The sequence below is a fragment of the Corythoichthys intestinalis genome, chromosome 6 (genome assembly GCF_030265065.1).
Source record: "Corythoichthys intestinalis isolate RoL2023-P3 chromosome 6, ASM3026506v1, whole genome shotgun sequence".
Taxonomy (NCBI): Eukaryota; Metazoa; Chordata; class Actinopteri; order Syngnathiformes; family Syngnathidae; genus Corythoichthys; species Corythoichthys intestinalis.
The window spans coordinates 27,824,831-27,850,865 of NC_080400.1; the positions used below are offsets into that span (position 1 = coordinate 27,824,831).

Genomic DNA, 26,035 nt, shown 5'->3' on the forward strand with positions numbered 1-26,035 from the left:
AGAGTTGTAAAGCAATAAAACTACAACAAAAATGAATGAAATGAACAAAAAAATATAGTTTTATAATGGGTCAAAATTATTCTTCGAACAGATCACGGTCAACAACTTAGACGGTCATTTGCTTTGCATATAATTTCCCCCCCCAAAAAAAAAAAAAAAAAATTAGGGGAGGCTAAGGTAGGTGCCTGTTTTGGTTTTAGGTCGGTAACAGCTTTGGTTTTGAAAATGTTGGAATTTGAAGTTTTTGAAAATAGGCCCCCTACGGATCGGCCCCGTTTCCCGTGTCCTGTCAAGTATGATGAAGTAAATGTAAAAATCATAGGAATAATAATTCCTGTGACAATGTAAGGAATCGGGTTCTAATGTGAAGAATGTGTTTTGTACCTGAACGCACCGCATGGCTGACGTAACGGTGAGATAGGTGCAGTAGAGATTTTACTTTCTCTTTTAATGTTCTGTTGTTGTTAACGTTAACTGCAGCGGACAGTAGGCGTGTTGTGTTGCACAAGTTCTGAAATAAATGATTAAAACCTGATGAAGCTGGGGTTTCTTTGGTATTGTTATCCCAATAATAATTGTCACCTTAACTTATAAAGACTGGCAAACGAAGGTCGATTGTAGACATTGTATGGCCGTATTATCAAGTTTATAAGCCAAACTTATATTTTTGTATCATTTCCACCTTCTTGGAACCCATGTTTATTTCTCACAAGAAAATTCGCCCGTGCATCAAAGAAACTGCAGCGCTGTCATAAATCGTCCTACTTCGAGCATGTCGTCGGATGTTGAAACAAATGGCGAGTCAAATTTTACAGCGGATGTCGAAGCGATCGTATAGAGGAGGTATTTGTTTCTCTGCATCATGTTCGCACAGTTTCTAACTCCCCGTCCCGGTGCTTTTCTTGCTCACCAGTGCAGCTAGCATTTGCTTATTAAAGTTAACAATAAGTGACAGCTTGATTGCCTGGTATACCAGACTCACCGCTGTTCCAGCGATTGATTCTGGCGACCGTCCAGCGGATCAAATTCCGAGGGCGGAGCAAGCCACAGAAAACAGACAGCGGAGTGGACCAATCAGCAGTGGTGAAAGTGGGCCAGAACGGTCAGGAGCGCAGTTCCGGTATAAGATTCAGTGCCAGAACGCAGTTCCGGTATAAGGTTCAGGGCCGGAATGCTGTTCCGGTACACAGTATTTTGATTCCGAAAATATGACGGCAACTGTCAAAACGCTATGTAAAAAAAATAATAATAATAAATTAATTAAAAAATGCTAAGGTGCCAACATGCATTTCATCTCCATGAAGAAAACAATCTACCAACATCAATCTACCAACATCAGATTTACATAAATAAGTGTTAACAACAAGCATAAAGTGCTTGAGTAGCGTAATCCGTTTCCACCAATATTTATCATTTATTTATTCCACGGACAGCATGGAGGTTTCCTCAGCTGCTGCAGTTATGAGACGATGATGAGTCACGTTAATATGCGAGTACATGCAGCAAAGCAAAACGCCTTGACTCATTTATCCGTTCAATTGGCTGGCAGACTGACATGTGATCAGCAGAGATGGTTAGCTCTGATTGGTTCAAATGTGCATGTTTTCTGGAACAGCAAAAAAAAAAAAAAAGGTTGAATTGATGCGACAAAAAAGGGCAATGCAACAATGCAACATAAAATGGATCAAATCTTTAAGAGCAACGAAATACTTGAGGCGTATTTATCATATTTAGTTTTATTTGCTATGATAGGGAGGTTCAGAAAATCTTAGCTTTCAATGTACACTTTGGACTTAAATTTGTTAATTTATGTAAGGCTACTTATTCATTTCCTTATGATTTAAAAAAGTCAATGTTTTCGCGATCTTCAAAATATATTCCATTTCACTTTGCATAATATAAGTCATTTGTACTTATTTTTCTGAATATGTGTTACTCATATCTTTGTTATTAAAAAAAAAGTTAAATGTTTACATTAACTTCAATTTTAATATACAGTACATCCTATGTTCTTAAATAGTTAGAATTGAGATTTGGCATTTAGTATGTGAAGAAATGAGGGAAAATAAAAATTAGGAAGTGGAGGTTGGGGTTATTGTTGTTTATGGTAACTTATATTTTGCAAATAATTGAAAAAAATACAATTTTGAATGAAAATCAGTTTTTGCATGTGTTATAGAAATAACTGCTAAAACAGTTTTCTTTGCATTTCAGTAGTTTAAGAGATTTGACCCCCCCCCCCCCCAAAAAAAAAAAAAAAAGAAAAAGAAAAAAATAAATAAATAAATAAAATTTCTGGCTCCGTGACGACACTTCACGTCGGGGAGTTCCGGCAAGAAATTCTAGCCACTTTCACCCTGCCATTCAGCGACGGGCAGACGTGACGTTGTTAAAGCGACAAGTAATTAGCGTGTGCGGAGAAAGGAGACGTTTATTCAACATGGCTAGCGCGAGCCATGTTGACTGCTGTCAATGACTTGTGTCGATGTGTTTTTGGTAATTTAAAACTGGTTTTACCGCGGATTGGAACATATTCTCGGCTCTCCCGTTCGCCATCTGTGTTGCTGTAGAGACGACTTTCGGAGTGACGTTACTCGTTAAGACACGTCACGCAAATAAACGAATCTGATTGGACGGTTGATTTTGTACTTGTTTGAGAGGCCGTTAATGGGCTGGGTCCCAGACTATTTCTCACAGTGTTTGAAAAATACAGGGAGAATAGTCTGGCGGTGCCAGGCAAACAGCTTGAGGCTTTCATCTTGCCAGAGAAGCCTGGTAGCACTGCACTTCAAAGGAGCCGACTCGTTTAGCCTGTTAAACATGTGGCAACTCATTGTCTTCGAGGCCGCCAAATTTATGAGGTCATTGAGCAACACTTAGTATACTGTGGCAATTCATTGTGTGAGTGAGGCTTTCTCAGCAGCGTGAGTGAATTTGAGTGGACTCACTCAATAAAGCATTTAATAAAAAGGAAGCATTTTTCTGAGTTATTCTCGTTTAAAATAATTTTGTGGGACAGTAACGTTTATTTAAAATGACATGGGTTTTTTTTTGTGTGTGTGTTTTTTTTAACAACTCTTTTTTTTCCGGTATCGGATAAGGACTCTGTATCGGCAGATTCTTAAAATAAGGTGAAAAATATGCGATTTTTTTGTGTGTGTGTTTTTTTTAACAACACTTTTTTTTCCGGTATCGGATAAGGACTCTGTATCGGCAGATTCTTAAAATAAGGTGAAAAATATGCGATTGGCACATACCTAGTTGTTATTTATTTAGTGTTCTAAGCAGATTACTGTTGCGAGGAACAGTTGTTGGAATTTATGTCTATCTTAATATTTCTAACACATTGTTTAAAAAAAAAAAAAAAAAACATGATTCATGAACTGCTGGAGCAACAACTTGTATTTGAAGGCCTCCTCTTTAAGACAGCCTGAGGTCAGAATCACCCAAGACTTATCACAATATATTTGTGTTTTTTTTTGTTTTTTTTACTGAGAACCTACCCGGCCAAGTTTCCATGAAGCAATCAAGTTTGTCTTGGAACAGAAAAGCCAGAATAAACTTTTGCTCTGCCAATAAATTCAAGATGAGCAAAAGGACACAATTATTTTTCATATGTGTTTTTACAACTCTGCATGTAACTCTTTGTTATAATACCAAGCTTTTTTTTAGAAAAGTCAACGTTGTGCGTGAAACACATTCTACACAAAGAAAGTGGTTGAGCACTTCATTATATTGAACTTATTGGCTGCTATTGACGGTGACAGTTACTCCATTTTGACAGGGAGGGCTGGCATTTCTGATAAAGAGAGGGCGCTGATGAAATGAACATGAGCCAAGTGATGTGGAAAGACAAGACAAGAAAAGGAGTAGGAGCGCGAGAGGTGCGTTGTGTAATTGGGCGAACACTTGTCTCTCGCAGGGATGACAGCTCTCACCTCCCCTCTCTCACTAGTCTCACTTATGGCTTTCATCCTAATTGGCCTTTATAATCAATACAGCCTGATAATTGCACAAGCGCCACCATGTTCACACCGCCAGGCTTCGACAGTCAATTATAAACATTGTCACGTACATGATAGATGAAGAAGTACAAAATAAACAGAAAACAATTGCTGGAACCGTCATTGCATAGAGCAGAAAGGGGGTTGGACTCAACTTTATTGATTGACAGCCATTTTATTGGTTTACTGATCTTTTTAAAAGAATAGTATCACAATCAGTAGCCACGTTTACATACTGACTTTTATTCATACCGATTCAAATCATTCCGAATGGAAATTTCACATCAGCTGTTTACATGTCACTTCATCTATTCCGATCCAGCGTTTACATGTGACTGCCTTTATTCCGAAAGGACGTTTGACAACTGCCGTCTGACATGCGCAGATTAATCAAAACAAAGCGTCACGTTGCAAAACATGGAGATCGATCGTCAGATCAGCTGCTGTTTTAACTTTTCGAGTGGAAACAAAACTTCAGAATGATACGCCGTTCATTTAAAAAGTTGTGTGGGTGCGCTGTGCGTGTGCTTGGAAGCCATGTTGCAAGTGACGTTACTTACGTCACCAAGTGACGCCACCACGTCAGTACGGAGCATGCGCAGAAAGAACGCAACCAGACACCATTCCGCTTCCCTGTTTACATGATATAATTTTACTTCTAATCGGTTTGGGAAAAGGAATATTCCACCCCTGTGAATCGGAATGAAATTCCATTCGGTTTGGGCCTGTTCATTCCGATTGAGGTGTTTATATGGAACACATTTATTCGGTTTGAACAAATATTCCGATTGTAATTGGAATATTTGGCTCCATGTAAACGTGGCAAGTGTTGTCACAAATTACTTGGAAAAAGTAATTACTGGTTAAGCCTCAAAAAATAATCTAGTTACTTTACTGATTACTTTATTTTCAAAGTAAGTAAGTTACTTTAAAAGTAATTTATCAGTTACTTTTTTTCTCCCTTTGCTGCCTCAACATGAGAATGAGAACAGAAAAATGTCATCGCATGGAATTGACTTTCCGATAATTGAATTTAAAGAAGATCAGAATTTTCCACATAAGGCTTAATCTTCGAGATAGCGCGGATTTAATTAGTCAATGGAGTTGATTTCAACCACCATTGACTCGCGATAGTTTATTCACCCTAGAGGCCTGAAACTAACAAATAACTAAAAATTGCAGAGTAAAATCAACTCCACCAACTAATTAGACCCCCGCTAACTCAAAGATTTCACCTAATGTCAAAAACTGCGAAGTTTGGGTTAGGGTTTAGGGGTTAGTCTTAACAGCATATCAGTGCCAATGTAAAACAATGCAAATTGACCAGTGTTGGGCACGTTACTTTAAAAAAGTAATTAGTTACATTACTCACTACTTCTTCCAAAACGTAACTGAGTTAGAAACTGAATTACTCTATAGTAAAAGTAACTAGTTACTATTTCCGTTACTTTAAAAAGAACTTGTTGTATGTCAAAGAATTTGAAATTTTCTGAGCAGTATTCTAGTCAGTGGAATAGAGAAGAACTGACAGGTAGTTAACTTGGTAGGTGCTTCAGCAGATTTGAATTGCTTACCACAGATGTCGACAAAAGCTTTGCCCCGGGACATAAATTACACATTACATGCAGGTTCTTTCCTTTAATTTCGACAAACTTGAAATAGTGTCTATATCTCCACCTCTTAAGGGACAATTTTTCTTCTGAATGCTCTGCCATCCCGACCCTGTGCATCTGTTTTGCGTGTGTGTGTTTGCCGCATGCGCTGTTCCGGTTTGCTTGTGAATTCACCGGCTCTGATTGGCTTACCACGACACATGGCTCTAACCCTCAGCCAATCACAATCACTTCCATCGCATCTCTCGAGGGGATGTATTCAGGTAGGCTCGTTTCCCGACAATTCACGTCACCTTCAAAGCGTCTGCCATCATCAAGATGGAAGCAGAATTATTGCTGGCTGACAGTGGGAGATGGGAACGAGGCCAGCATCAGGTGTAGCAAACACAGAAACGTTACCAAACTTTGGAAAGCATTGTCTAATTGAATGAGCAGGGACAAACAGCTTGGAGTCAGAAGTACGTGCGCTATTCTCGAACCTGAACGCACCCAAAGTCTTGGATGACAAATCAACAGAGCAGACAGTCGACTCGACACGGCTGGTAGTTTCTTCAATTTATTCAGAGTAAGTAACGCACCGCTTTTGACCGTGAGTAACGGTAACGGCGTCGTAACGGCGGAAAAAGTAATTAGTTAGATTACCCCGTTACTGAAAAAATAACGCCGTTACGTAACGGCGTTATTTATAACGGCGTTACTCCCAACACTGAAATTGACAGCATAAGAATCAACAACACACAAATAAATTGCACAGGCCAATAATCAAAAAGGTGGGGGCGGGCACGAATGTGCGCGCAAAACCAGGAAGTACGCCGTACATACACGCGGTCAATTTCGCCACAAAACGTGGTGGCAACTAAGCACTTTACACTTAATCGGACTTAAACACATCTCACGTTAAACGAACACATCACCTTTGTCAATCATCTGCAAAAAACAAAACAAAAAAAAACACAACATATAATATCCTAAGTTATCGTTCATGGGTTAAAATAAAGTAATGGCAATGTTTGTTTGTTTTGTGTACAAATACTTTATTATTATTTTTATTTATTTATTTTTTTTTTTAATGTTTTGGGTACAATTCACATCATAATTTGTTACAATTTAAAAAAGAATTAGCTTGGTAGTCAGTGCTCTCCACAGTCATTTTTTTAAATATATAATTATTTCGTAATGCTTCTTGGAACGTTAAGGCATTCAGGATCTGTTATCATTAAACAACTGCAACAAGAAAAGGGCAACGTTTAAAAAAAAAAAAAAGAAAAAAAGAAAGAAAAGAAAAGAAAACTTAAAGTCAACGAATATCCTTTGCGAAATCTCCTCCTCTTAATGAAGCCCAGGAGCATGACTAATCACTTCCTTCTGGATAATCAATACGTGTCTCAAGCAGCTACGGCAAGTCACATGACCTAAGATCACGCTCTTTGTTTATCAACAACACAAATACAACAGTGAATATTTATTCTGCGTCTTAATTGCTGATCTGCCTATATATTAGGTCCACATGTACATTTTAAAAATACAGCACTAAATACTGCTTCATTAAGGCAGACATGGGGCTCTGTAGATTCATTACTCCAAAATATACCGTATGTAATACAAAATTATATTCAGTTTTGTAATACTTTGTATGTTGTGCAACAACTTTTAAAAAATACTGCTGTCAAATTATTATATGTAATGTATTTATGGATGTGATTTGGACTTGTTTTTTTTTTTTGTTTTTTTTATGACTGTAAGTGTTAAAACCATTAAAAAAATACAAATGAATTACACAATACCAATTTGAAAATACCTGGGAAAAGTTTTTTTTAATAGGCTTGCATTAGAATGTTTTTGTGTTTTAAATGCATTGCATATCTAAGTTTTAACACTATTTTCATGCAGTTGATGGCAGTGCAACGTTACCCGCTGCTGCCATCTGGTGGTGGTAACGTAAACAACAACAAGCCCAATATAAAAATGAATTTACTATAAGGACCACAGAGAAAGATAATTCTATTACATCATCTGGAAATTAATCTTTGTTGGATTTATATAGGCTTGAATTTAAATAATATTCAATTAAAATCTATACACAATGCAGTAAAACTTTAATAATATTATAGCATCCAGTATGAGATTTATTTCATAATTGCCCCTGAATTAACAACATTGAAGCATCCGATTACAGTTATTTAGCTTATTTGAAAACATATAACAATTGTCTTATATTCCTACAATAGGTGTGTTAATTTGAAAGCATCATTGTGATGCTGTTCATATTCTGGATGAGTGGAGGACCCTAGAGCAGAACATGGAGGTAACAGAGTGACTATGCATCCCTTATTCAGTAAGCACCAAAGTCAGGCTCTACGTCTTTTCCAACTGAACACACTCCACCTATTTACAGACAACACTACTTACAGTCGTGGTGTCACTTCACCCACAAATCTTTGCGTCTGCTTTGTTTAATGACACAGGCACTTAAACTGGTTGTGGCTGATTAACTCTGCTAGTACATTTAACTCTGCCTGGAGTGTCTGTGTTCAAATCACTTAATGGCATACCACACGCAACACGTCACTTTTGCTCATTAATATTCATGACGTTAGCAACTGTTGCTATGTGGGTCAAGCTCGCGTTTGTCTCTAATGCTAAATGCAGGAAAATAGTGTACGAACGAGATGTTTACTGAGCTAAACCTTCCAATTCTGTCCGAAAAGGATGTCGCTGGTGCTAAATTCACTGGTAAAGATGTGGAAGAACATACAAATGTTCAGTTAAAGAGATGGCTTGAGTGTCGAGGGCTGAAAAAGACGGGAAAACAAGCCGTCCTGATCCAGAGGTAGCTTTTTTATCGACACCTTTTTCTTGTGTGCATTGCCTTACGCCACTGACAATGACATTCTTCTGCTTCAACAATCTATCGTTTACCACCATATGCCGTCTTTCTTATATATTATATCCTTTGGTTGTCTTACGTCTGACCGTTCTTGGGGGTAATTTACATTGCTTTTTTTGTGTAGCGATCGCAAATGCTACTCAGTGACAGCCAACGAACACTTTTAAATTTTCAAATCTTAATTCTATAATTTATTTACACTTCCCCCGTTCTAAAGTTTTTGGGGTTTTTTTTACAACAGAAAATGTAACAACAGTGGCAGTCAGATACCATTTTAATTTTTTTCAGGTCATTCATTGTCAGACAGAAGCAGCACAGCAAAACGCCACACTAAAAAATAAGTAAAAATATCAAAATGGCTTACCTCTTCGTGCTCTGTAGGACCATGGCACCCAAGAAAATGTTTGCTGCATATGAAATGTGAATGGCTTCACCTTGCTGGCGTTAAACTGGTCTTTTAGACGTCCGCGCAAGTTGATCCATTCTTCACATTTTTTCCTCCGAGTTTTTGGCTTCGGGAAACGTATGAAGAAAACATCCTTCATATGTCGTAATGTCTAGAGTCATTTCTACAAGTTTCATAGCAGCAGTGTTTACACGGCATTTTCTTTTTTGAAAGATTACCGGCAGAAAACGAGCAGTAATAATATGTATTGTATGCAAAGGCGTGTCCATGTTGACCCACTTCCGGGTTACGGTGGCGATTTAACGGTCTAAAAATATCATTTGTGCGGTACGCTATTGACAAGAGCAATCTTAACTCTGCTCGGGTTATTTATTTTTTTTTTTTTAAATCAACACCAATCAGCTCAAAAATAATTTACACCAAAATGTCAACTCAACAGATTTGTTATGACGGAAACCTCAGAGGGACAAAAGTCATACAATTTGTGCAATCAAGTTACATACATATTAAGCGATGCATTTTCATAGGTGTTTTAATTGAATCTCTCACATGAGAAATACCACAATGGGTTCAGTAATTTGTAAAAACAGAAAGCTAATATGTATATACAATGAAAAACACCTATTTAAAATGTAATTTTAATCACGTTACATATTTATTAAGCAATGCTTATTCATAAGTGTTTTAATCGACTCTCTTATATGATAAATATAACAATGGGTTCTGTAATGTGTAAAAACAACTAATGTGTATATAAAATGAAAAACACCTATTTGAAAATTAAAATAGAGCATGTGCATTTTTTCGAGTGCGTATTTCATCAGTAAGTGTCAAAAAAACATTTCTGATAACATTCAGTCCCTCCTCCATTGTTGAATATGGCTAAAACTTGTCCATTCTGGACATGAGATGTTTCCTGGTGTTTTTTTCGGGCCTAAATAGAATTAAGTAGCACTTTGGTGCAAAGATGCAGCCCAGCAGGCCGTAGCTGGAGGCAAGGATGGCAAACACTTCCGTGACTGTAGAGTACTTTCCTGGGGAGCTGATGTATGCAGGAATGAAGGCGACCCACACGGCGCAGAAAATCAGCATGCTGAAGGTGATAAGCCGTGCTTCGTTGAAATTGTCTGGCAGCTTCCGAGCCAGGAAGGCCAACAACAGGCAGAGGCATGCCAACAGACCGATGTAGCCCAGGACCAAACTAAAGGCCACCGGAGAGCCCTCGTCACACAACAGAATGACGATGGCGCTCTCGCGGGGAATCAGCTTGCGAGGGGTCGGGGGAGCCACGGTCAGCCACACTGTGCAAATTATCACCTGTGTTTGGGTATAAATACACAGACATTAAATTGAAGTTTTGTTAAAATTTGAAGTGTTTTCTCTACATAAGAAATAAACCAGTTTCTTCAAAGCAATATTATTATAAATCTTATTAGGTTATTCATGAGTTCACAGTCAATTGAGAACAATATGCTGGTGACGATTGATTACTGTTTTTGGGCATTAAGCGTCCGTGTACCCTTCGGCGAGTCGTTTTTCCTTCTAATTTTGGAAAACAAAAGGCGGAAATGAGCCTAATTTCGTTTTTTGCTCTTATGTAAGTATTTTTTACAAAAAAAGTGAGAAATGAATCATCTCCTGTTTCCCGATTAAATACTGGTAATTTAATAATGGAAAACACGTTTTAATCCAATTTTTCAATCTCATATTATTGAGCTGAAGTAGAAAACCAATATCCGAACAATATTTGTTTTCCAACGATTACCCGGAAGGCGATGTTCTTCTTGTTCTTCGTGTGCGGCTATTTCGTTAGATGTGAAGCGATCTGTTTTCATTGTCACTATTAAATTGGCATAGCCATCCAAAGCCATTGTTCGAAAACGAAGACTACCCACGTAAATTATTAGCACAAGAGGGCGACAAGACCCTGCTGAAGCCACATAATATTAATTTATAAGAAGATGTCTTTCGTGTCATGGCTCATTGTAAAAGCCAACTTCGTGGAAAATACAGTGGTATCTCTACATACAAAGTTACCTGAACGCACCGCGTGGCTGACGTGACAGAGTGAGAGAGGAATTTTTACTTTCACTTTTCATGTTCTACTGCGTCAAACTGTAGGCATGTTGTGTTAAATAAGTTCTTAAAGTGATCCTCTAACTTAAATACATGTAGGCTCTAATAAACCACAATTGTTCTCTTGTACTAAGATATGTTGTTAGAAACACATAAAATGTTAAATCAATGGCAGTATTTTATAATATTTAGTCCATATTTTGACCGTTAGTTGGCGCCATGGTTTGCGGGCTCGCAGTGATGACGTTACTGGCATCTTTCCAAATGTGTAGCGTGTTCAACAATTGCTTATTGCAATTTTAAACTCGCGAAGTAAAATGCCACGATGCGCTGCTTTTGGATGCAATTTCCAGTCAAATGGAAACAAGGGGAGTGAAGTGAGTGGTCAAGGTGGAATTATTATTTTTAGTGAATAAATGTGCATAAGTTGAAGCTTCTCCCCCTTTTTGGTCCCTGTATGCACGTATCCTTCCCACCACGCGTTACAACTGGCGCCCGAACATTTTTCCTGGATCCTCAGTCAAGTAAGGGATCCGTCTATTTTCTGGATCAGACGGTCCCACCGCGTCTGCCATATTGGTTTCGGATCTGTCCATTTTTTTTAATTCGTCGGTCCCACAGCGGCTTTTCGGATCAGTCTATTTTGTGGAATCTACGGCCTGATCGTAGCTACGACCTTGACATGGGATCGGTCTAATTCCTGGATCTCCGAGTGAGTAAAAAATACGCGGATTTGGATTACTATTGCTATCTTTTTTTGTTGACTATTCGTGGGAGTTTTCCCCAAATCATACTAAATAATTAAAGCACTATGGCACGCTACAGTGACGACAGTGACTCTGACATGGACCTTACAACAATGTTACAACAATGGGAACGCGTGTTTGCGTACTGCTGAGCTCCCGAGTGAAGAGTGGTCAAGGTGGAAATATTATTTTTTGTGAATAAATGCGCATAAGTGGAAGCTTCTCCCCTTTTTGGTACTTTTATACACGTATCCTAGCTACCACGCGTTACAATGTACAATGTGTGTGCTATTTGGCCTGTACTGTATGTAAAGCACACGACAGCTCTGGATGCTAACAATCTACATAATTATATTGGGATAAGTTTGAAAACGCAATATGCTTACCTTGAATATCTGCTAATAAAACCGGAAAGCTTACACTCTCGCTCCCAACCAGAGTTCCCAACAGGACTCTCTCGCATCACCAGTTTTGCCCAACTTTTGTCTTATCAGGTATTTGCTGCACGCATTTTTCCCTGAAGCTCGTCTTGTGAACGACCGGCAGTGCTGTCCTGCTCTTCACTTTTCAGATCTGGTTCAAATAGGAAGGGTAGAACTGACATGTTGAGAAAAGCTAACGAGTGACACGCTGGAATTTCGTCAACGGGACCAGTGACGTCACGCACTGCGACGTGACAAGAATGGCGACCTATCACTTAAAATAATTTTACAAACTTTATTAAAACAAAAACATTAAGAGGGGTTTTAATATCAAATTATTATAATTCATACTAACATTTATCTTTTAAAAATTACTTGTCTAAAAAATAGAGGATCCCTTTAAATAAATGATCAAAAACCTGGCGAAGCTGGCGATTTTGTTTTTTGCGATGTTACAATAATAATGATTGTCACTTTAACTTATAAAGGCCGGCGAACGGAGGTCGAAGGAGTACCGAAGAGATATTGTCCAGCCAGTTCACGGACGTGCACGCAACATTCATATTTTTCTATTATTCTCATCTTCATTTCAATGGTAAGCCTCACCTTTTTTCTTTTTTTACCACCTGCACTAACATTCTTGGAACCCATGTTGATTTCTCTCACAAGAAAATCCGCCCTGCGTCCGTCGTGCGGGAAAACAAAGAAACTGGCACTGTCATGAATCGTTGCATTTTGAGCATGTCGCCGGATGTAGAAACAAATGGCAAGTCAAATTTTAGGTCGGATGCTGAAAAGATCATGTGTCAAAGCAATCGTCTGTCAAGGTACCACTGTATTGGGCGTATTTTGTTTTTCGATTTCAGTTCAATAAACCGATATTGGAAAAATAGATTAAGGCTCGTTTTCCGTTATTGAATTACCAGTTGTTGATCGGTAAACGAAAAACGATTCATTTTTCGTTTTTGGGGAATTTGGCTCTTTTCGGGTTTTTTTTTGTTTTTTTGTTTTTTTAGTTTGTTTTCCAAAATTAGGAGGAAAAACGAATAGCCGAAAGGTACACAGACCGTAAAGCCATAAGCTCTTCCTCTGTTGTTTTTATTCCATTAATTATTTATCTATTTATTTTTAATGCAATTTTTTTTAAGCGTATTCCTTGAATAGTGCTCACCTGTACTAGTGTGCAAAGGCTAATGATGGCTTTTTGCTGTGCCGGCCCAAACCACTTCATGACTGTACTACCAGGAAGTGTAGCCTTGAAGGCCATAAGAACCACTATGGTCTTCCCTAAGATACAAGAGATGCAAAGCACGAAGGTGATGCCAAAAGCCGTGCGGCGGAACATGCACGACCATTGGGATGGTCGACCGATGAATGTGAGTGAGCACAGGAAACACAAAGTTAAAGAGAATAGCAGCAGGAAGCTCAGCATGGAATTGTTGGCCCTGACCACGGGTGTGGTCCTGTGGTAGGAGAAAACAAAAACCACGGCGCAGGTGCAGAAGGAGCCCATGAGGGATATCGCCATCAGCGTGATGCCCATGGTGTCGCTGAATGACAGGAACTCCACCTGTTTGAGAATGCAGGCCGTCCTGTCACGATTGGACCAGAACTCAGGCAGGCAACGCACACACTCTATTGCATCTAAGAGGCAGAATAAAGACGCTTTAGGAACCTCACCTGAAAGTCTCATCATATGAGGAGTTAGTTTTTCTCACCGGTCTGATTGCTAATCTCCCCTGCTGTACACACCACGCAATCATGGCAGCAGATAGGGAAGTTAGGTCGGATGGCCTTGCGGGTGCCCGGAGGGCAAATTTTGCTGCAAACTGAAAGTGGGACCTGTGCAACAAGGGCAACACAAACTACACTGGTTCCTATAGAGCTTCACATTAAAATGATACTGAACTAATAAGATTCAATCCTATAATACGGTACGATAAAATTCTATCCATCATCTACTGCTTAATCCAGGTCAGGTAACGGGGGCACCAGCTTTAGCAAGGAAGCCCAGACTTCCCTCTCCCCAGCCACTTCAACCAGCTCCTCCGGCGGGATCCCAAGGCATTCCCAGGCCAGTCGAGAGACATAGTCTCTCCAGTGTGTGCTGGGTCGTCTCCGGGGCCTCCCGCCGGTGGGACATGCCCGGAACACCTCTCCAAGGAGGCGTCCAGGAGGCATCCGTACCAGATGCCCGAGCCACCTCAACTGGGTCCTCTCAACGCGGAGAAGTAGCGGCTTGACACCGAGTCCTTCCCGGATGGCCATGCTTCTCACCCTATGTCTAAGTAAGAGCCCAGACACCCTGCAGAGGAAACTCAGTTCAGCCGCTTGTATCCGCGATCTTGTTCTTTTGGTCACGACCCACAACTCGTGACCATAGGTGAGGGTCGTAACGTAGATCGACTGGTAAATCAAGAGTTTGGCCTTTTGGCTCTGCTCCTTCTTCACCACTACGAACCAATACAGAGTCCGCATCACTGTAGACGCTGCACCGATCCGCCTGTCAATCTCACGCTCCTTCCTACCCTCACTCATGAACAACACCCCAAGACACTTGAACTCTTCCACTTGGGGCAGGATCTCATTCCTGACCTGGAGAGAGCACCCCACCCTTTTCCGACTGAGGACCTTGGTTTCGGATTTGGAGATGCAGATCTTCATCCCAACGGCTTCACACTTGGCTGTGAACCGCTCCAGTGAGAGTTGAAGGTCACGGTTTGATGAAGCCAACAGCACCGCATCACCTGCAAAAAAGCAGAGATGCAATGCTGAGGCCACCAAACCGGACACCCTCAACGCTTCGCCTGGCCTAGAAATTCTGTCCATAAAAGTTATGAACAGAATCAGTGACAAAGGGCAACCTTGGCGGAGTCCAACCCTCACTGGGAACGAATTTGACTTACTTCCGGCAATGCGGACCAAAAACACTCACTGGGAATGGATTCGACTTACTGCCGGCAATGCGGACTAAACTCTGACACCGGTCGTACAGGGACCGAATCGGCCTTACAAGGGGCTCGGTACCCCGTACAATAAATTTTTAAAAGGAAATGGAAGAACAGCAGTGGTCAGGACAGTTGGGAATATTATCAACCACACTCCAACTGTGTTGTGTTCTCTCTATCTAAATGCAAGGTTGTTTTTTTTTATGTTCAGCTCTTGCAATCTATGTCAATATGTTGCACAGGTGTGCCTAATGCAGTGTTCCCACAAGTATTTTAATGAAATCTTTACCTGGGTCTGGTTGCCGTTCCACACGACATCCTCGCTTTGGATTTGAAGCGTCTGTTGTCTGTTGGAGACACTCTCATCAAACTTTCCGATGGTGACAAACTTTATCCCTTCGCTTGGACTCAACTGCCAGTTGACCAGGTCGTAGGCAGCTGCCGGATCGCCATTTCTGTCAAATGTGATTTCATCCCCAAACGAGGTGATGTACTCCACTTGTTTTATGTAGTGGAGCAGCTAGAGATGGGACATGATGAAATAAAAAAACAACATCTTGTGCAGTTTAATCCCACTACCTACACTGACACTCAGTTATTGGGTGAAATTTCAGGATGAACTCAAAAAGTCCAAGTGTGTAATTTTTCAGTAGTTTCTTGCACAATATTTTTTTTTCCTGACAAGATGTTGAACAGCAAAATTCACCAGACTTGCTCTTTTTCCTGAGAACATCCTGTTTGAACACTTGCACAGGCAAACTATTGTTGATCAGATCATCTATTCCACATGAGCCTGCTTTCAATATCAGTTTTAACTAGGGCTGTCAAAATTATTGCGTTAACGGGCGTTAATTATTTTTTTAAATTAATCACGTTAAAATATTTGACGCAACTAACGCACATGCCCGCTCAAACAGATTAAAATGACAGCAGTGTCATGTCCACTTGTTACTTGTGTTTTTTGTCTCCCTTTGCTGGCGCTTTGGTGCGACTGATTTTATGGGTTGACATCAACAATGGCGAGGTACTAGTTTATTTTTCGATTGAACATTTTACAAATATCATTAAAATGAAAACATAAAGAGGGGTTTTAATTAGAGATGTCCAGATCGATCGGGTCCGATCACGTCATTTTCAAAGTATCGGAATTGGCAAAAAACATATCTGCCTTTTTTTTATATATATATATTTTTTAAATAAATCGTTTTCTAATTGTATTTAACATTACAGACATAATATGTTACACATATCCAGAGTCTTTAGTTTTGGCTTAAGGTAGGGTTATCAAATTTATCCCGATTATGGCGGTAATTAATTTTTTAAAAATTGTATCACGTTAAAATATTTAACGCAATTAATTCATGCGCTGCACGACCCACTCACGCATTGTCGCGCTCAATCTGTAATGGCGCCGTTTTACCTATATAGAAGCTAAAAGGCAGCGTAAAATGAGTAGAGTGAATTTTGGAAGCCTTTGGAGATTTTTTTTTTAATTGGCTAAAGCCTTACAATCCCTCTCCCTACGATTAGAGCTATCGTGGGAAGCAATGTGGGGAAGCAAGGTAGTAATTGATCTTTTTCTTAACATCCTATGTTATTTCCCAACGCAGAGAAGATATATCAATTGGTAGCACTACGCACAGTCATGGTGGCACTTCCCATCATGCATTTGGGCATGGCAACAGTATCATTTACTGAAAGCTTAACAAATACACTAGATGGCAAAATTTAGTCACAATATACAAAGTCACATTTGTCCTTTAAGAATTACAAGTCTTTCTATCCGTGGATCCCTTTCACAGAAAGAATGTTAATAATGTCAATGCCATCTTGAGGATTTATTGTCATAATAAACAAATACAGTACTTATGTACTGTATGTTGAATATATATATTCGTCTGAGTTTTATTCCTTTTTTTCTTAATGCATTGCCAAAATGTATATGATCGGGAAAAATTATCGGGAATGATTGGAATTGAATCGGGAGCAAAAAAAAGCAATCGGATCGGGAAATATCGGGATTGGCAGATACTCAAACTAAAATGATTGGGATCGGAACGGGAGCAAAAAAACATGATCGGAACAACCCTAGTTTTAGTATAAAATGTCTATAACTTGTACTAACATTTATCTTTTAAGAACTACAAGTCTTTCTATCCATGGAACGCTTTAACAGAATGTTAATGTTAATGCAATCTTGTTGATTTATTGTTATAATAAACAAATACAGTACTTATGTACAGTATGTTGAATGTATATATCCGTCTTGTGTCTTCTTTCCATTCCAACAATAATTTACAGAAAAATATGGCATATTTTATAGATGGTTTGAATTGCGATTAATTACGATTAATTAATTTTTAAGCTGTTATTAACTCGATAAAAATTTTAATCGTTTAACAGCCCTAGTTTTAACTGAACCAGTCAATCCTTTAGCCCATTCATGGATCAAATACATGTGGTAAAACTATTGTTCTACTGTATAGTCACGACTGGCTCTGGGTCAAGACATATTTTGATGGTCCTGGTCTGGCATCTGAATCAACTTCCACAAGGCACAGCATTGTTCTATGTATGGTTTCGGTCTTGGTCTTGACTCGGTCTCTGGAATTTTTGGTTTTGGGCAAGTATTGACCTGGTTTCTGTTGTGGTTTTGAGCAACTAATTACTTTTATACAGAGGAATACGTCCTTTCGAAAGTTTAAATAATTATGAATTAGGCACACCTTGAAAGATCACAGGTTCATCCTGAAATTTGACCTGAAAGACAAACAATCCTAACTTTTTGTGACTATCTTTATGTAATAATACCTGCCATGGCTGTATGTTATAAGCATCTGGACATGCTTGTTGAGCAAAAGGGCCTTTCCCATCCTCACAGCCGCCCAAACTTCTCAGAGCATAAACAATAGCGTACACTGCTTTATAAACATTGTAGGAGATTCTCAGTTGGGACACATCCGAGTAGATATTTTCCACATTTTTCAGATCTTCTTTCCCAGTGCACGGCAGCTGAACACTTCCCTTTCCAAGGCTGCATTGGAAAACTTCTTCCCAAAACGGTATCAGAAAAGGGTCCTCACTAGCACCGGGGCTAGATGGATGCAGACGAAGCAGGAAGTCCTGCAGTCCAGGAATGTGCACTCGACGGATGGCAAAGCCCATGGAGCCCTGGAGGACTGCGTGGTACTTTTTGGGCGTGGATAGGACAGCCGCTGTACTCCAAGCCTCGCTGGCGAGCCACTGTATCCCGTTGAGACCTTCCCTGTAATACGATATTGCTGAAAATGTCATACTCCAGGTGATTGAACAATAAAGAGTTTTTCCACCTGAGAACTTCATCGAAAAGCGCCGCTGCATCCTGTTCCACAGCAAACACAAGGACCACACGTGCCCCGGAGGAGCGGATATTGGAGATAATGGCTGAAATTGCCTTCTGTGCTCGGTTCTTGGGGATGACTTCATGGAGGGCAACGCATGTGCCTAATTTTTGAACCTGAGACATATAAGCCAATGTTTTCCAAGGACGATATCAAGCCAAGGATGATCTTGTCTCAGTTTAGTCAAATTGATATAGTCGGTGTAAAAAAAAAAAAAAAAAAAAAAAAAAGATAAATACAGTATACTATATTCTTCACTTCTTAAGTGGAAATAAAATGGTTGAATTTCTACTGTCATTCCCTGCTAAGAAATCCAGCATATGTTGGTTTCTGAAGTTGCCAGACCAGTACTACAACACAGCAAATCCAACAGGACCATGCTGGATTTGTTGTGTTTTGGTCCTGGATTTGCTGGTACACAAATTAGTTTATGCTGGATTTCTTTTCCAGGTTAATTGCCGAACATACTGAAACGGTGTTCGGCCATTCCTTACTACGCGGCGAAACGTCCTACACAATGCTCAGCGCGCTTGCGCATGCATCCACACGCATTCGCACATCGGTTAGAAGCGGCGAGTACTTATTTTTGTTTTTATTTAGTTATTTAGAACCTTTTCACTGCCTCAAAGATACTTTTTGCATGTATTACCCTCTCATACTTTTAACCATTGTGTTTTTTTTGTGTTAGCTTTGAAGCAGTTGACCACATTAGTCACGTAGCGTATTTAAACTGTCCTTATTTGATATAACTACATTTAGGTATTTTCTGCAGGCATTTTTTTTAGTACGTTATTCCTGTATGCATCTACACAAAACAAGTTTAGAGCGCACGGTGGGTGTCAAATTCGACTAATGTAGGACGTTTCGCCGATGTAGCAGATTTTGGCAGAACAACGGTCACATTTTGCTGACTCACCTCATCAGCAAAGATGTTTGCACCATTACGGCCATATGCATCATCACCTGCAATCACTCCCACCCAAGTCCAGCCAAAATGTTTGACCAGTTGGACAAGTGCATCAACCTAAAATAAATATACAGCACACCATGGGCACGACTCCCTGAATTAATTACTCAAGTATTTTTATTCGTGAAAAACGAAATGCCACAGGAGGCACATTTCAGACTCGGGAAAAATGCAAAAGTATTTAAATTAGGGCTGTCAAATGATTAAAAATTTTAATCGAGTTAATTACAGCTTAAAAATTAATTAATCGTAATTAATCGCAACTAATCGCAATTCAACCCATCTCTAAAATATGCCATATTTTTATGTAAATTATTGTTGGAATGGAAAGGTAAGACACACGACGGATATATACATACAACATACTGTACTGTCGTTGTTTATTGTAACAATAAATCCGCAAATGGCATTATTAACATTCTTTCTGTTAAAGTGATCCACGGATAGAAAGACTTGTAGTTCTTAAACGATAATTGTTATAGCTACAAGTTATAGTAATTTTATATTAAAACCCCTCTTCATGTTTTCGTTTTAATAAAATTTGTAAAATTTTCAATCAAAAGTAGAGTTAATATAATAATAAGAGGAATAAAAAGAACAATAATAAATATAGAGTGAAAAGTTTTACATGTATTTTGCATAGCTAAATTGATATGAATGCCAGTTTATTTAGCATTGTTGTTTAACTGTGTGTCAGAATAGGGCCTCATTACCAGGGGTTTTCAACCCAGTCCTCAAGGCACACTGTGGGTCCTGGTTTTTGTTCCAGCCGATCCAGCAGAGACAGTTGAACCAATGAGGCTTCTGCTAAAACAAGCCACACCTGACTGCAATCAACTGATTGCACTTGTAAAACACCAGATTGGGGAAAAATTGTTGTCATCTTGTTTGGTAAGAATGAAATCCTGCACCCACAGTGTGCCTTAGTGGAATAGGTTGGGAACCCCTGCTATAGACTGAAGTGCTTTTCTTTCTAAGAACATTATTTTTTTTTTTTTTGAGAGATAGGAATATTATTTTTGTTGTGCTTTCACTAAACGATTCTTATGTTTGTTGTGAAGGAGAAGCTTATGTCAATAAACGGCGCCCCTGTGTCCACTCGCCTTTACTGTATAACATATACAGTGGGGAGAACAAGTATTTGATACACTGCCAAAACCCATTGGCAGTGTATCAAATACTTGTTCTCCCCACTGTACCTGTACATATCTTACCCAAAATAAAACAAGAGACACATAATTGCCACTAAAAGAAAGAAAACTTACCGAAATATGTGTGGAGCACAAATAGCAATTTGCATTGCATTGTGAATACAGCATAAACGTCTCACAACTACTAATTCTCCCACGTTTAGAAAACATAACATGAGTATGGAACGCCGCTGCCCCCAAGCGGCCGGTGGCATTCTCTTCACTCTTAATGTCCATAAACGGCCTCATTGTAATGTTTGAGGCAATATGCCAGCGGGTGTGTTAATTGCGTCAAATATTTTAACGTGATTAATTAAAAAAAATAATTAACGCCCGTTAACGCGATAATTTTGACAGCCCTAATTTAAATATACTGGGGAATTTTCGTGAAAAAAAGAAAAAGAAAGGGAAAAAATTCTTCACATTAAATTTTGTAAACAGCAACATTCAAAGTGAATTTTCATCCAATCAAGAATCCACAAAATTAAAATCTAATTAATTATAAAGGAATTTCATGGATTTTGTTAGATAATATATACAGTGGTACCTCGACACACGATCTTTTCTAAATCCAACGACATGCTCGAAATACGACCACATCACAGCACCGCAAACGAACGCATGGCGGATTTTCTTCTGAGAGAAATCAACACAGTTTTCTAAAAGGTTGGTACAGGTGGTGAAACAAGGAAAAAGGTGACACTTAACATTGAAATGATGATGCAAATTAGAGAAAAATATGAGCGTGGGGTGCGCATCCGTGAACTGGCTCAACAATACATCTCCACGGGCTTCCTCCGACCACCAGTCTTTATAAGTTAAGGTAACAATTATTATTAAGGTAACATCGCCAAAGAAATCGCCAGCTTCGTTAGGTTTTTATCATTTATTTCAGAACTTATCCAACACAAAACGCCTACTGTCCGCCGCAGTTGGCGGTGTTCTCTGTCACGTTAGCCGCGCGTTGCGTTCAGGTACAGCAAAAAACATCTGCCAAATTAGAACTCCATTCATTACATTATTACAGGAATTACTTTTATTTTTATATTATTATTCAGATTTTTATTTATAGTTTGTTTGTTTTGCAATGTGTTATTGCCATTTGTAATAGTACCAGCAGTATTTATTAAGGATTTAGTGCAGGTTTTTGGGCTTTGGAACGAATTAATGGAATTATAATGTATTCCTATGGGAAAATCCTGCTCGACTTATAAACAGGGTCCTGGAACGAATTAACTTTGCATGTCTAGGTACCACTGTATAAACATTCCCTCAATTTTCACAACATAAAAACTGTATTTTCCAGTCTATAAATTGCACCTGAGTATGAGTCGCACCAGCCAAAGAATGCACAATTAAGAGGGAAAATAACATAATCTCGCAGCTCTCAAAGTGGGGAAAAAAAAAAAAAAACAGCCAATTTATATGTTTTACCAGAGTATAAGTCATAGGCACCAGCCAAAAATGCAACCAAAAAAAGTGTGAATTATGGTCCAGAAAATTATAGACTAATAGGAGAAACTTCAATAATGCTATAACACAGATAATTTGGTGCCATGCATTTTGAGCTGACAAAATTTTCAAGGCTGTAACCCTGTAACCATCACCCTTTTGAGTTATTCAAGCTATGTGTGATTTTTTTCCCTACCTCAATAACTTTTAACCAGTTATTAGTCATTCCATCTTGGAGCGCTTGACTGAAGGGTTAAAGTCAGATACATAGATACACAGATCGGTGCGACCCACTTTTATTGTTCAATATAATATATTTATATATATATATATATATGTGGAATATAATAAATGTATCAAATATAGGTTCACACAACATGTTTACTATGTTTTTAGACCTCTGTTGAATTAATTAGAACTCCCAAAAAATGCATGCTAGTCTCTAGTCATTACATCTTTTACCCAGGGCCTGAGCCACACTGTATTTGCATGAGACCTACTATGTACTGAGTTGGAATTTTGGCCTATAATTTACCAGAAAACCCCTAGTATGAATACATGTGGGCCTACATTGCTCTTCATAACACATGCAAAATGAGTCCACCAGCCACTCCTAGTAAAACAAACAACAACAACAATACAGTGATCCTTTGCTACTTCACACTTCAAACTTCGCGCCTTCTGTCCATCCCAGAAGTTTTTTTTCAATTGAAAAAAAAAATATATATATATATATAAAGATGAGCTGTCCCAAGCCGATCGCACAGCAACCCCCCCCCCCTCCGCTCCCTCCCTCTCCCTGCTCTTTGTTCGTCAGGCAGGAAGTGCACGTGCACTGGAGTTGTTTATTAAAGTTAACGTTGATGACAGATGAATGTGTTTGCTCTTGCTAGAGTCACAAACTTCTGAAGCACCTCATGCGTCCCATGCGACGTTTAACATGTTAATAAGTTGCTGTGGCAACTCATTGTGTTTCAGTGAGCAGCTCCGAGCAGATTTGAGTACACTCACTCAGTGAAGCATTTAATAAAGCCAAGCATTTTTCGACTACTGAAATAAAAGTATAAAATAATTAATAAAAATCATTCGGTGGGACAGTAATATGTTTCAAACTTATGATAATTATTACATTTGAAGTGCTTAAAAAACATGTATTAAAATAGATATATATATTTTAAATATACTTTGGGGAAAGAAGTGAAATATTCTGTCTTACATGTATCTATTTCCAATGATGAATCTGAATAAATACATTGAATTAAAAAAAAATTTAAAAATTGGGGTGTGTGTGGGCGGGGCTACTTTGCGGTTTTTCACTTATCACAGCGGGTTCTGGTCCCCATTAATCGCGAAAAACAAGGGATCACTGTATAAACACTTTGAATTAATAATTTATTGTGTTTTACACTACTATAAATTATTTTTAAGAATTCATTTAAATTCTTAATGTCTTGCCTAAAATAGCTGACCACTCACCTGGAAGAAATCACTGGGCATGGTCCTTAGGAAAGCAGGAAACTCCTTTTTGTCACTCAGACAAGCACAACTAGAAAAGTAACTCACCTAAATGACAAATATTACAACAATTACTATCATCTCTATGTATCTATTGGTCACACGTTATATGAATTATTTATGTCTTAATCATGACACCTGACCTAAATATGAATGAATGTTTAAGTTTTGTCATTACGTGTCATTCAGTGGATTGTGTCACTTTTGATGCAAAGTTGACATTGTTTCAAATGCATTTGGGTTAGGGTTTAGCTACAGCGGGGCAAATAAGTATTTAGTCAACCACTAATTGTGCAAGTTCTCCCACTTGAAAATATTAGAGGCCTGTAATTGTCAACATGGGTAAACCTCAACCACGAGAGGCAGAATGTGGGGGGAAAAAAACAGAAAATCGCATTGTTTGATTTTTAAAGAATTTATTTGCAAATCATGGTGGAAAATAAGTACTTTGTCAATACCAAAAGTTCACCTCAATACTTTGTTATGTACCCTTTGTTGGCAATAACGGAGGCCAAACGTTTCACAAGCTTTTCACACACTGTTGCTGGTACTTTGGCCCATTCCTCCATGCAGATCTCCTCTAGAGCAGTGATGTTTTGGGGCTGTCGTCGGGCAACACGGACTTTCAACTCCCTCCACAGATTTTCTATGGGGTTTAGGGTTAGGCCACTCCAGGACCTTGAAATGCTTCTTACGAAGCCACTCCTTTGTTGCCCTGGCTGTGTGTTTGGGATCATTGTCATGCTGAAAGACCCAGCCACGTCTAATCTTCAATGCCCTTGCTGATGGAAGGAGATTTTCACTCAAAATCTCTAGGTACACGGCCCCATTCATTCTTTCCTTTACACAGATCAGTCGTCCTGGTCCTTTTGCAGAAAAACGGCCTCAAAGCATGATGTTTCCACCCCCATGCTTCACAGTGGGTATGGTGTTCTTCAGATGCAATTCAATATTCTTTCTCCTTCAAACACGAGAACCTGTGTTTCTACCAAAAAGTTCTATTTTGGTTTCATCTGACCATAATACATTCTCCCAGTCGTCTTCTGGATCATCCAAATGCTCTCTAGCGAACCGCAGACGGGCCTGGACGTGTACTTTCTTCAGCAGGGGGACACGTCTGGCAGTGCAGGATTTGAGTCCCTGGCGGCGCATTGTGTTACTGACAGTAGCCTTTGTTACTGTGGTCCCAGCCCTCTGTAGGTCATTCACTAGGTCCCCCAGTGTGCTTCTGAGATTTTTGCTCACCGTTCTTGTTATCATTTTGACGACATGGGGTGAGATTTTGCATGGAGCCCTGGATCGAGGGAGATTATCAGTGGTCTTGTATGTCTTCCATTTTTAATAATTGCCCCCACAGTTGATTTCTTTACACCAAGCGTTTTACCTATTGCAGATTCAGTCTTGCCAGCCTGGTGCAGGTCTACAATTTTGTCTCTTGTGTCCTTCGACAGCTCTTTGGTCTTGGCCATTGTGGAGTTTGGAGTGTGACTGACTGAGATTGTGGACAGGTGTCTTTTACACCGATAATGAGTTAAAACAGGTGCCATTAATACAGGTAACGAGTGGAGCCTCGTTAGACCTCTTTGACAGCCAGAAATCTTGCTTGTTTGTAGGTGACCAAATACTTATTTTCCACTCTATTTGGAAATAAATTCTTTAAAAATCAAACAATGTGATTTTCTGTTATTTTTGGTTTTTTTTTTTCCACATTCTGTCTTTCATGGTTAAGGTCTACCCATGTTGACAATTACAGGCCTCTCTACTCTTTTCAAGTAGGAAAACTTGCACAATTGGTGGTTGACTAAATATTTATCTGCCCCACTGTAACTTCATTAGGGTTAGGACATGTTGTAACATGTCATAAGCATTCATTTATGGTCTTGTAAATCTTGACAGATGTCAGGAATACACTGTCATTAACAGAATTCAAATAAAGTGTAACTAAATAATTAAAAATAATTTAAATAAATGCAGTATTTAGTGTTTGTCTCCTACCTGTGGCACATGGAAGACACCCAAGAAGCGGGCCACGACTAAGGACTGGGTGGAGCCTCCATCCCCTATCACGGCAGACACTGCCCCCCTGCAAATGCCTTGACCCTGCCGCTCCCCTCCGGCATTCTCACTGCTCATAAGCTCCATGGCGGCCTTCAGAGCCTGGTGGGGGGTACTGCAAGAGTCATAAATCTTATATCCAAGAGAGACGTTAGGAAGAAGTTTGCCCTCCCTGTTGATCTCCTCAATAGCAAATATCATAGTCTGCATCCAGCGAAATGTCCTGAAGTTAAACCTGTGAGAAAATGAGAAAAAAAAAATTAAATAGGTCATTTGTTATTATTGCCTCAAAGTGATAACCTGGTGCATTGCGTTAAAGGGAGCTTGGAGGTGAAGGTCAGACTTGGCTCCACCACCATATCGTGAAGGGAGAA

At 39.2% G+C, this 26,035-nt stretch overlaps 1 protein-coding gene across 2 annotated transcripts; it reads right to left on the minus strand.

Annotated features, from left to right (window-relative positions):
• Positions 1–9,375: 9,375 nt before the first annotated feature.
• Positions 9,376–26,035, minus strand: LOC130917377 (extracellular calcium-sensing receptor-like). Of its 2 annotated transcripts, XM_057838711.1 has the most exons (10): positions 25,962–26,035; positions 25,602–25,896; positions 23,568–23,654; positions 19,399–19,506; positions 18,432–18,598; positions 17,914–18,367; positions 15,392–15,622; positions 13,873–13,996; positions 13,326–13,798; positions 9,376–10,227 (listed from the first exon to the last, which is right to left on the minus strand). In XM_057838711.1, the coding sequence occupies exons 1-10, from the start codon at positions 26,018–26,020 to the stop codon at positions 9,793–9,795; spliced, it is 2,433 nt and encodes an 810-aa protein (XP_057694694.1). In that variant the 5' UTR covers positions 26,021–26,035; the 3' UTR covers positions 9,376–9,792. The 2 variants fall into 2 exon arrangements, with proteins under 2 accessions (XP_057694694.1, XP_057694693.1); XM_057838710.1 differs by lacking the exons at positions 23,568–23,654; positions 25,602–25,896; positions 25,962–26,035 and adding an exon at positions 20,715–20,983.

Excerpts from the sequence above, each read along its gene's own strand:
- LOC130917377 (XM_057838711.1), bottom strand. The coding sequence starts at position 26,020 with ATGGTGGTGGAGCCAAGTCTGACCTTCACCTCCAAGCTCCCTTTAACG. Across the intron at positions 18,368-18,431 it reads CTTTTCGATGAAGTTCTCAG|GGAAGGTCTCAACGGGATAC; the intron begins GTGGAAAAACTC and ends ATCGTATTACAG. Across the intron at positions 13,997-15,391 it reads GGAACGGCAACCAGACCCAG|GTCCCACTTTCAGTTTGCAG; the intron begins GTAAAGATTTCA and ends CTTGTTGCACAG.